General features: G+C 42.0%; 1 protein-coding gene across 8 annotated transcripts in view; it reads left to right on the plus strand.

Moving 5' to 3' along the window:
- ABI2 (abl interactor 2) overlaps positions 1-1,041 on the plus strand; it is a 99,975-nt gene extending 98,934 nt beyond the window's left edge. For 2 of the 8 annotated variants that reach the window (XM_007454875.1, XM_007454876.1), the window contains one exon: positions 285-862. In XM_007454875.1, the coding sequence (XP_007454937.1) occupies positions 285-460 (176 nt within the window). In that variant the 3' untranslated portion in view covers positions 461-862. Of the gene's footprint in view, positions 1-284 lie in introns of all 8 variants that reach the window. The other 6 variants (XM_007454877.1, XM_007454880.1, XM_007454882.1 and 3 more) reach the window with 4 other exon arrangements.
- The last annotated feature ends 11,744 nt before the right edge of the window (positions 1,042-12,785 follow it).

Here is a 12,785-nt window from a genome sequence, read left to right on the forward strand (position 1 = left end):
TTTCCCTATTCTGGGATTGTATCTCTTCGGAGAGACTGTTGAACAGTAAGTGTGACTAAATACTATTTTTGGCCATTTATACAGTTTTGAACCTAACCTCAAGATGGGATTCCACTGTGCAGGGCTGGGTATTAGAAAACAGAATTCGCAGGGAGGGTCCTGTGTTTAGAAAGTCACTGTGTTTGAAGTCCTGCAGAAGTTCAGAAAGGATAGATATTCATTTATTTGGTTCTACCTTTCTAGGAACGTTATTCTTTTTCATATCCTTTTTTTCCCCCCTCTAGTTGTGGCAATTTATGATTATACAAAAGACAAGGAAGACGAGCTGTCCTTTCAGGAAGGAGCCATTATTTATGTCATCAAGAAGAATGACGATGGTTGGTATGAAGGAGTTATGAATGGAGTGACTGGGCTCTTTCCTGGGAATTATGTCGAGTCTATCATGCATTATTCTGAGTAAAGCTCAGCAAGGCTGTGTTTCCCTCACAGGAATAGTCAGGTCTTCCCAGATTATCAAACGGCCCTGGGGATTCCCCTCCAGTGAAATGAATGAAGGATTCAAATGACAAAAACTACTTATTTTTTTTTTTTTGGTTTATCCCTCAGTATTAAAACAAAAAAGCAAGCTGAGTTTGAACAAATGGCTCTTTCTGCCATCACTTATACTATGCTGAGCTGTTTGGACTGAAATAAAGTGACGGTTTCTGAATATATCAGAGGTATAACAGCATAACTATGTGAAACAAATCAGGTTAAAACTGATTCAGAAAAGAAATCTGGGATCTTTCTCAGGAATACTGCACATGCGTGGGAGTTCTCCCCCTGCGGAATCTGTGGCATTGGATGATCTGCAGTGCCTGTGGTTAGCCTCGTGGCCCAGGGTGTGCCCCAGCCCCACTTCCTTCCACCTGGATGAGGAGGGGGAACCAATATTTAAAGACCATACATAACCATTTTTGTAATTGTTTCACATGGCTTATTTCAACACTGTAAATCCTGCATTCTCTCAGCACTTGAGTGCACCAGGTGAGTTAGTGTTGAGCTGACTTGCATCCCTTCATGTTTCTTAGTTCGTAGATTATAAGAATGATTTGAGTCTCCAAACATTCTGAAGGTGGTTTTGTTCTACTGCGCTGCTGCTGCGTGAGACTGCCTTGCCACTGCTGGCAGTGCACCCAGAGGTGTGACAGGTGCAGCCTGGTCCGTGCGCTCAAGTGGGCGTGCAGAGGTAGACACGAGGGTCCCTAAGGTTCTAGAGAGGTTGAACTGCAGAAGTGCATCCTAAACCCTTGCCTTAGGTGCTGTTTTGAGGAGTAGGACCTTAGAGGTCAGACCAACTATTTCTTTACTTCTTTCACTATTTAGATAAATTTTTTTTTTTTTTTTAATAGCAGTTATTTTCAAGTCTCGACAGTCACTGGGAATAAATGGCTTGCTGCTGTGCTCTCTGAATGTTATGGCAGGTGTTAGCTACTGCTGAATTTACTCACTTAGAAAAGGTAAATATTCCCGATTTTGTGTGATTGGCTTTTGAAGTAGCTGCTCTTGGTAAGGATTTGAACCTTATCTCTCAGACTAATAGTGGGATAAGTGGTATAAGGCCAAATACTTATTCAAGTTTTTTTTTTTTTCACCTGCACAATTACAACTTCAGATTCAGTGGAGTTTGGAAGGCAGATGGCTTTTTAATCCTCTCTTCTGTAATCAGTATAAGAAATACTGAAAAACATCCAGGAGGCCTTGCTGCTCAGCAGCTGAATACTGTGATGATAAACCAGCTCACAGGCCAAAGCCACCATGGGTCCCTTCCAGTCCCAGTGACTTGGCCAGAAGAGAGCTTTGCCAGGTGACTTGCCAGTGCTGGGGGAAAGGTGAGAGGCGGTAGGCTGCATATATTTCAAACATGGGCCTTGAACATAATAGTGCAGAGAGAGGAACTTGATTGAAAAATGAACAAGGGTAGCAGGTGTGAGGGAGTTCAGATCGTGTAGCCAGAGTTAATATTCCACCTGTGACTCTGTTATCAGAGCAGAAAACTTACCACCATTTAACTGAAACCCAGGTACAGTGTTTCCTATCAAGATTTTTGTTTTACGGTTGCAGGTTTTTTTCTCACACACTGCAAGTTAGCTCTTTTTAGATTTCTCCAGCACTTTGAATTTAGTTTTCATTAACTTGCCTCCAGTACACATTACACTTCATGCTTTGTTAGGTCACCTTGACACCCTTTATTCCCTGTCTTCCTTCAAAGTAATGGCCCTTGAGTGTCCTCTGAGCCTTCAGCTTCATTATGGCCGCAACCAAGACTATACTTGGAGAGGTTAAACTCTTCTCAGTGTTGGTGTGTAACTAGGAAAACTGTTTTGAAATTAGATGTTCAGAGTTATTTAAATAGCTTTTCACTGAGAAAACTTCCTGGACTAATAAGGCAGAGGGTATTTTGAAATCCAATAAATAGTGCCCACAGCTCACACCTACAGAAGCCCAGAAGACAATTGTGCAAAAGGAGTTGGTGGTGGTCAGCTTGCCTGTTGGACCCCTGCTGGATTGGGGAACCGAGAAGACGTCAGTGAAGTCCTTCAGGCTGAAGACCTGCCGCAGAGGGATCCATGGGGTCAGCTGATTTTTCCTTTATTTTTTAGTACTAAGGCGTGTGATTTTTTTATTTTAAAAATAACACCTGTTGGATTTTCTGCATATTTTAAATTTTTGTATAGTTTTGAATTCTGTATATCATTTTGGAGGGATACTGTGGAATGATGGGCCAGGCCTAAAGTCATTGGAGACTTTTAATGTATGTAACATTTCATAGATTGCATGCTATTAATAGTATGTGAGGGTAGTAGTTGTTTTATCGTAAGTTTCCCCCATTTATCTTTTTATACACAAGACGGTTGGTAGTAGGAATTCTAAATGAGTGCAGAAATCTTACATGCTACATAATATTGTGGCAAAGATGATCGGAGTCTAAAATCTGCTGACCAGTAAGCAACCATTTTATCAGGCTAGAGGGAATCTTTTTCCTCTTGAAGTGTTTTTGACTTGTGTCCACTCCCTTTTTCCTTAAAAAAAAAAGGGGGGGGGGAGGGTTAAGAGTATGTTCCCTTTTTTAAAGTATTACTATTTGAAAGGCCATAGGGATGTAAATGAAAATATACTTCCTTGTTGACGTTATGGCCTAGGCAGTAAATTGAAAACCAAAAGTGTCAGTGTGTCAAAATCTAGACTTGAGAGATTCAGCCTGCTGTGTTTGAAATACATATGAAACCTTTAAGATGTCTTGTTCATTGTTTCCCATCTTTTGGCTACTTGCTTTCTGTCTTCTCCAGGAGCACCTCCTGTTCCTACAGTAGGGTTTAAGGGCCTGCTACTCTTGCTGCATTCCTAACAAACAGTCAGTGGGTGAGACATTTTCATCCCTCCCTTTCTTTTTCCCCTCCTGCTGCTGTTTATTACCCAGCTAGAGAGACTGTTTTATGTGTCTTCACAGTGGTCTCTGTAATGTAGCTGTGCTCCTCAGCAGTCTCTTGATATTACTGAAGACTTTCCTGTTTGAGAGGCATCAAAATGATAGTAGTTTGCTTTTATCCTCTTATGCTCATTTGCTTTTAGCAGGTGACCTTTCTGTATTAAGAACTGGTACTTCGGTACTTTCTTACCACCTTTTCTCCTCAGTGGAGACAGCATGGCATGTCCTGAAGGCCACCTCTCCCTTTGAAAAGTGTTTGACGGAGGAACTGGCAGGTGGTTGCTACGTCTTGGAAAAGAATGGGGATCTGCATCACTTCCCATCTGTTCACTTCTGAACTTCTTTGGCCAGGAACTCCTGATCAGTGTTAAGGTGATGATTTCCCTCACATGATTTACTTAGAGTCATAGAATTTTAGAGCTAGATGAGATTTCAGAAATTTTAGTTCAATCCCATTTTACTGATGAGGTTTAGATGTTTCCTTTTCAAATAACAGCTAGTTAACAAAGGTAGAATTCCTGACTCAGCGCCTGGTACTCTTTCTACAACTGTCTTAATTGTGTTGTATGTTTCTTTTAAAGTTCTACTGGATGTCTTAAGGAAGATACTTGAAAAGATATGCTATGTCTCCATAAATACCATTCAGAGTGTTGTTTAAAGGAGTGTGTTGAGTGTAGCCTTAATTAGTGAAAGTAATCTTCATTTTAACCCTTTTATAACTACACTCAGTACAAACGGTCTTTTCCATAAGGTGTATGTAGCTAAAATGTTACAGTGTCTGTGCACTGGAAAGAGCACAGCACAGCCTTATTTGAGAGAGCCTTAGAAAACACTTCTAAAACAGGCATTGCGCTCATTACCTTATGTTTATTTTATGCTGATCTTTGTTCCTATTTCTTGAGAATCTCATAATTCTTCAAAAAAAGAAGAAAATTGACAAATGACAGGGCCTAGCTGTGTATAAATGATCCTTGCTAAATATCTTGAGGTTTTTTTGTAAAAAATCAAACAAAAGACAAAAAGCTTATTTTCACATTAAAATGGAAACGTCTTTTGCAACTTCAGAATTCTATGGAAACGCAGTTTTTATCATATTTGTGTCCATGCATCTTTTTCTTAACAAGATGGTTTACAAAAAAGAATGTAAACAATTTGTGATCTGGTCAGTTATACTTTTAGCTCCCGGAGGGAGGGTTGGTGTTATGAGTTGAGTAAAAACCCATGTAGGAAAATTTGAGGGAGCAGTCTGTTGCCAGTAACGTTTCTTGTGTGTGCCATTAAACCACCTCCAGATGAGTTGTGGGAACATTCACTTTTTAATTTTGAAATTGTATTTCGAATTAATTGTTGCTGTGTACTAAGAACTTGGCCTAAATAAAATCCTACAAAGTATATATCCAGATGTCTTGTGAATGTATTTCTGCAAGTAACTTTTCTCCTTTCTTTCTTTCTTTTTTTTTGTTTGGCTGTGCTGTGTGGCTTACGGGATCTCAGGTCCCCGACCAGGGACTGAACCCGGGCCACACCAGTGCATGCCCAGAATCCTAACCACTAGGCCACCAGGGAACTCCTGTAACCTCTTTTCTAAGGTGGTAAGTTTAAGTGTGTCAGAGAGAATCCTTCCCTGTTGCACTAATTACTTTCTGTCCCTATTTTTGCTGTCAGTGAACCTGAGGTTTTGATCACTTTCCACCAAATACATACAGTTCTTTTCTTTTACTATAAAAAAGGAGACCTTCTGTTCTTTTTGCCCCAGTTTGGTAAATGATTGATAACATGATTTGTAAATACATTCGAATCCACATTTATACATACCTCGACAGACATGGCAGTCCAAGACATGATTGTGATAACAAGGCTTTGAAACAAAAAGCAGCACCTCTTTTTGTACTAGTTAGTACCTAGTTGTATTTTGTTTGTTTGTTTAAAGAAAAAAATCTTAAAAGTTATTTTCTTACAGGCTAATCAGTTGAACACATCAAATTATAGTTTGTTTACCTTCACACTTTATGTGCGTGTTGCAGCCTATTTGGGGTACCTTGACATAGACAGCAAAACCAGGCTCTTAGTGGTGCCGATCCACAAACAAACAGTCAAGTACAGTTCTGACGTTTAAATGAAATCTATGTATTTTTATTAAGGATTGGATAAGCTGACATAAGGAAAACACGTAGCTGAAAAATTACACTGACTGTATGACTACTGTCCTAAGCCATTACAATAGTTTACTGACAGTAACTGGCAAGAGTAACTTGGAAAATAACTTAATCCAGCAGTAGAACAAAAACATGGTCAGTAGTACTGAATATATCTCTTATATATATCTATATATATGTAGGTTTGCACAATCAGGGAGCAAGGCACATAATTAAATGAGAGCGTACATTTAAGCAGAAGAAAATAATAGCTACAAAGCTGAAAGAAAAATTGTAACTTCATCTTTACTGAGCTGTGCATAATCATCTGAATAACGTCTTCTATCCAGTACTTTTAATGCAGTTCCTTTTGCCTTTTTCATGCTTTAGTAAGGTATATTCCTACATTGTATCTATTTATGGCAGAGCTCCCACAGCTTAGATGTCAGCAACTGGGAGCAATCCCAGTTAAATATAATGTGCAATTTTTCTTTAAAACAGTAAACAGTGTTTTTATGACATTTAGCACAAGCTAATATTTTAAATGTACATTTCTATAAAAGGAGTTCACTAGTGGCTGATAATAAAATTAAGCAAAATCATTTGAAACATTCCAGTTAATGCTTATTTTCTAGGAGGAATTATTTACAAGTAGAGAGAAAAATATAGGAGGTGGTAATCATGAAAAATGGCAGTTTTTGGTATTAGGTTACAATAAACTTAACAATGGACAGTTTCCAAAATGCAGATTTTTTTTTTTAAGTGCCACAAGCATGTTCTGCCTAAGAAGAGATTGAGGCTTCGATGATGAGCTTGGTATTAATAGCCATCCACGAACAACAGTCCCTTCTGAACTTGGCCATCTTTTAAATATGTAGTATTCACCATCACCCTGACTCGATTCGCTTCTCTAAATGTCTTTGGTAGAAAGCAGCCAGACCCCGTTTAGGTAGATGGAGCCATCTCTTGTGAGACCATCACTTTTCCTGTTTTCTGCACAAACTAGAAACACCTTCCTTCTCTTTCATTAGCACCTCAAAGTTTGCCTGTTGGATTTTTTTTTTTTTTTTTAATGCTAATCCTCCAAAAGAGTTCAAGGCACTGGGAGTTATAGCAGATGTTTCCTCTTCTAAATGGTTTATTATACTTCAACAAGCAAAGAGCAAACCAACTGGAGATTATTTCCTTTGAGTGTTTATCAAGTATATTGTGTTTAGCTTATTTTTACTTATCAAGTTTATAGTACAGCTAAATTTCAGATTTCTTTTACATATAGATCTTCCAAGGGCACAATTAAGAACTGAGCACTTGTTTAGTTTGAGGGAGTCTGGCAAAGGGGTTAACAATGATCTTCTATTCAATTTTTAAATGAAAATAAATCTTAAAAGATATTGGGATACTTAATTCTGCACTACTTGCATCTCTCCATGGATCAAATCTCAACTTTGTGAGTGGTCACATATTCCTATAGGGTTAGGAATAACTTGCTTTATGCAATGACATAAAGTGTATAAAACAAAATTCCAAGTTGGCAAAAGGTACTTGCAACCTAAAGTGATTTTTTTTTAGAAAGAGACGTCCTCTTATCAAGTGTATAAATCCAAATTATGAAGCCTATGTTATTGAAAGCAAGTCATTACACCTATAATCACACAGGGTCATACAGTTTTAACTGGTCTGAACTTATATCTGTGAGATAAGTTATAACTATGTGGAAACTGTATAAAAAATTTGGTAATACATAAAACGAGGGAAAGGTCAGTTTGCTTGTTTAAAATCACCTTGTGTTTGTAACATAAAACTGCTTTTAGCTGAGGGAAAAAAGGTGACAAAGGGTTCTGTTGGTGGCCTGATGGTCAAATCAAACCAATCCTACCATTACCTGAAGTTTTTTTTCAGGCTAATCGTAGCCTTACATCCTTGACATGAACTTATTAGCAGTTGTATTCTCCCAGAATAGCAGCTTATGAAACTCTAATTGGATGCACAGCTATTAATAACCTTGACCTCAGAGTTGTTACCCTATTGGAATTATTATTCATGATCCCCCAATTTTGTTTAGATTAACTTTCTTGATAAACTCAGGACTGCTTTCAGTGGCAAGTAAACTTACATAGAGAGGGGACTTCCGAGAGAGTTCACAGCCCTTAACAGGATGTGTGTCAGTGGGCAGGAGCACCTTGATGTCAAGGACTGTGAGACATTAGCTTGTCTACGTTACTGTGAGACGTTCTGATGAAAATTGTTTCCTAGAACTTTTCTGAAGTCAGCAGTCTTATCTTAAAAAGCCCCAGAAATTTAAAAAAATCCAATATACAGTTAAGTGGGTGCCTGTAAACCTTTACAGTAGTAGTTAGTTACTTTTTCCAAGAGTATGATTCTGTAGCAGCTAAGGAAAAAAAAACAAAAACGCATTTGAGTAGTAAAAGCTTCAGTACAGAATAATCTAACCAGAACAGGCTTTGCTACCCTTCAGAGTTCGTGCCAAAACTTTAAGCATAGGTTGGATCCAATTTTGAAATTATGTGGTAGAAATTAAGGGTGTCACTAATTAATCTAGTCACTAGCTCTAATGGGCACCTGTTTGCACTGCCCTCCACAGCAGGGTGAGTTCATCTGTGCTGTTGATCTTTCGGTACAGCCAAGACAGCCGCCAAGACAGCCGCCAAGACCTTCTTCCTTGAACTGAAGAAGCTTTGCTGAGTTAGAGCTGCTGAGTAGAAGGCAGTGAAAGAAGGCACAGTACTAATGTCACCTGGCAGCATGTTTTCTCCTTGAACACACCAGGGAAGAAGAACAGTACAAAAATAACAGTAATCTCCAAAGCCCTGACCCCCGCCACGAAACCACATCCTAACAAATATCCAAATTCAAAACTTAAAAAAAAAACACTAGGGAGTAAGACACTAGAAGTGTATCTAAAGTATCATTTTGGTTTTTTTTTTTTTTTTTTTTTTGATTCAGCTGTTTCACACACAGAGGAAAAAATGTTGATTAAATAGCCTTTTCTGTCTCTGGAGAAATACAAAGGGAAACGGCCTGTTGTCAGATAGTCAACAAGCCACTGACTGGGGTAAAAATGATACAGCTCCGGGCTTCCCTGGTGGCGCAGTGGTTGAGAGTCCGCCTGCCGATGCAGGGGACACGGGTTCGTGCCCCGGTCCGGGAAGATTCCCACATGCCGCGGAGCGGCTGGGCCCGTGAGCCATGGCCGCTGAGCCTGCGCGTCCGGAGCCTGTGCTCCGCAACGGGAGAGGCCACAACAGTGAGAGGCCCGCCTACAGGAAAAAAAAAAAAAAAAAAAAGATACAGCTCCTCCTCTGGCCCTGTTCTCCTTAGAGTCCCTGGTGTTCTAAAGGATGTCTGCTCTTTCAGAAAAACGAAACATCAGAAGCATCAGTTCAGATGGCTGCCATCCAGACCGACACAAGCAAGAAGGCCCGGGAAATCCCCCACTGAAAAAAAAGGCTGGATCTTAGGGCTCAAATGGGGAGGGAATGAAGACTGAGGGCACATGATTTTTTTCCCTCAAGGAGAGCTGAAGTTGCCCACCTTCAATATAAAAAAAAGACCACCACCACCACAAAAACCCCTAGTGATGAATATATCATTGGATTCCTATTCTTACAAACTATCCCACAAATAAGGGTGATCCTTAGAATATAAAGCTGCAGGCAGAAGACAATGGGAAATCACTTCACTCATGAGTCACAGTGGAGCTTGGCAGTCTTCCTCAAATGTTTTTCAAATTGCTGTGCATGCTTAAATTAACATCGCAGATGTGTTAAAGATCACTTCATAAGCATAACAATATCAAGCACACAAAACTTTGTGAACAACTGAGATCTAAAAAGTGTCTTTTAAAGAAGCAGGGCTGTAACAAATGCACAATGGTATATATTCTTATTGCTCTATAAACACATGAGTATACTGTCACATCTGTGACAGCTGGGGGTGCCTCTTTCTCTCTATGATGAAGTGCTTTGTTGGAGAGTCCTGTTTACATAGCACAACTCTGCTTATTCTTGAATTATTTAGTATCTCTGCCCCACTGTATTGGCATCGCTTTTTCCTTATGGGATAGTGTCAGATTTTTGCAGTTTGCACTGGTGATCCCTATTCATAACAGGCACAGACTCTCATTACAAGGTGTGCTCATTTATCACTGCTGGGGAGGCTAGTTTTTATTCTCTGGTTTAAGAGCAGCTCTGAGATTGACCTTACGGTCAATTTATCATCACAAATTGTTGAGCCAATACACATTTCTCTCATATACAGAGGAAAATTCACAGAGGAAAAAAAGCATCTAGAAGTATAGTGTGAAGCATACAGAATTAGTGTGTCCTTAGAGCAATGATTCTATGTTATACCAAACTGCATATGCATAATATGTAATGTCACTTACTGTACTTGGACTATACAGCTCCCATCAGAACACCTGGTAACCTGGACAAATCTCTACAACCAGGCTACAACAAGCAAGGACCCTAGTGTGCTCCAGTCGCTATGGGTGAAACTGTCAAAAAACTCATTTCCCCCCTCCCTCTATGATAGTCCCACACGTAAATGAATTCTTTGTATTTCACATTACTAGCCACAAAAAACCTGATTAATGACAGCTGCACAGGGGCCAGTTTTGTTCTCTTTTCTAATCATCCATCCTTCTAGAGAGCAATATACAAAAAAGACGCATTTCAGAAGGTGATTTTGTTTTTCATCATGATGCAACATACTGGACTGGACAAAGGATTGAGTACACCTGATATAGCAATTGTCTACAGACACCTAGTATCGGCATCTACCTACAGCACACACCATAAGGAGGTAACTGGAGACCGAAAGACACACTGGGACAGAGCATTCCAAGGGTGTCGTGTTGGATATCCTCTGACAATAAATCAAAGCAAGAATCATGAAGCCAAACTCAAAGCTTCACAAGCTCATGAAAAGGATCCCAACAGTACAAAAAACTATGCAGGATTATAGTACTAAATTATCCATGTATTACAGGCGAAGGGCTTACCTGTGACAGAACACATCCTAGATTCCTGTGGGGTCATGGCAATAGTTTCGCAACTAGAATCGTTTAGTTACACCATGTATTTACTTTTTTCTATGCACGACCGACCACATACAGATCAGTGTCTGAAAATTTCCCCACACTGCACTATATTACCCGTTCTATGAAGCTGAGAGGTTTTCCTGATTAAAGTGCCCCTTTATGTATAGTAATGAAATGTCAGTCAAGCAGTTCTAACTTCAGCCAACTGGGGAAAAAAACAAACACAAAAGCCCCATAGATACACCGAACATTCTGGTTGTCTTCTCAAACTGAGAAGCAGCACATTATACATCTATCCTTAATATATAATATACAACATGCACAGATAGGCCGCGCATGGACATTTATAAAATACCTTCTAAGTCAGTCAGAAGTTTTTGGTCCAATCCACATGACAGATAATAGAAATCATAAGGGACTGGCAGGACACACACCCCCTTCCATGCCGCTGCCACCCAAAATACACAAAACCCATTTTCAGATTAGGAGAGAAAAAGAATAAATAGAATCACTTTCAGCTATATATATACATATACATATATGTATACATATATATACATACACACACTACCTATGTATAGCTATGTGTGTACCTGCATATATACATACACACACTACCTATGTATAGCTATGTGTGTACCTGCACACGTACACACACATATAGCTGAACACTACCTGAATAACAGCAACATCATACCAAGAGGCTCTGAACGCCTGAATTCGTAGATGATCAGGTGAGCTGACTGTAGAACTGATTACAGATCCCACGAAAATAAAGTCCTACGGTAGCTACCAATCTCTTGAGAGCTTGGTGTTCTGGTCTCTTTTGGGGGGAGCGGGAGGCGGCCCTCTCCGCAACGTTGCATAGCCTGATATATGACTGCCTCCATAACGGGCTTTCTGTTGCTCAGAGAGCAGCTCGGGGGGTGGCGGGGGCAATGCCATATCATCCATGGTGGCTGTGGGTTCTGCTCTAGACACGCGCGAGGAGAGCGAGCCATGCCGCGTGATGGACTTCCGCTGCAGTGTCCTGTTGAGGTCAGCCAGGAATCCAGGCTGGACACTAAGGCTGGATTTGGGAGAGGTGGGCACTTGTGGCACGACTGTGGCCATTGGCAGCTGCTCGGAGGTCTCAGCTTGCGTGAGGCGGGTGCTGTCGTTCCGTTTGGGTCGCGTGGGCGGAGGGGCCTTCCTGACCGACTTGGCCCACGGCTGTGGCTGCGGATTAACCACTGCCACTTTTGGAGACGTGCTTCCCGAGAACACTGCTGCAATGTCTACGGGGGGCAGAGGAAGCTCTATTTCCGGCGGAGGGGGTGGAAAGTCAGAGTCGGACGGAGGAGAAGGGAATTCTGCCACGGAGTCCTCGCCGCGCCCACTCAGAACAGATGCTTTTGCCGACACACCCCCTTGCTGGAGAACTCCGGGGAGACTGAGTTTTCCAGGTTTGGGGGGCGCTGCGGGAGGTGGCGGCGTCTCCTTGCCGGGAGACGCCGAGGGCTCCGGCGCTGCGAACTTGCTGACTAGACTGTCTACCGAGGGTCTCTTGGGCTCAGGGTGCTCCGCACAGCTGCCGGACTTAATGCTGGAGTTGCGCTGCGGGGTCGGGGGAGGTTTCTTTCCCCCCGGACTGGACGTCTTACAGGTCTTTTTGCCCGGAGATCCGCTTTTGTCAGGGGCAGGGGCAGCAGTGGGTGCGGCTGGCGGAGGCGGAGGAAACACCAGGCTGCTCTCGGGGGGAGGAGGAGGGAAGTCCGGAGAAGGGACAGGGGTAGAGCTGGGCTGCCACTTGGGCTTTGCTTTCACAGCAGGCGGGGACTGAGGGGCGACGTTTGCTGCGGCTGAAGCGGGCTTCAAGGGCGCCGCCTCCGCGGGGGCGGCGGTTGGAGGCGGGGGGAACTGGCTGGCTATCTGCTTCACCACGTAGGGCGCCGGAGACAGCGGAGACGGAGGGGGCCTCACACAGAAGCTCTGCTGCTTGGGTAGCGTGGGCGGGGGGACCGGGCCAGGAAGAGCAGGGGGAGAGGGTGGAACGTGAGACACAGGAAGCGCTGGCTGCTTTTTCACTGGGGGGACGGGAGGAGGTGGTGTAGGTGACAGAGCCTGTGGCACAGCGGGC

Source organism: Lipotes vexillifer, unplaced genomic scaffold (assembly GCF_000442215.2).
Source record: "Lipotes vexillifer unplaced genomic scaffold, Lipotes_vexillifer_v1.1 scaffold313, whole genome shotgun sequence".
In the NCBI taxonomy this organism is placed as follows: Eukaryota; Metazoa; Chordata; class Mammalia; order Artiodactyla; family Lipotidae; genus Lipotes; species Lipotes vexillifer.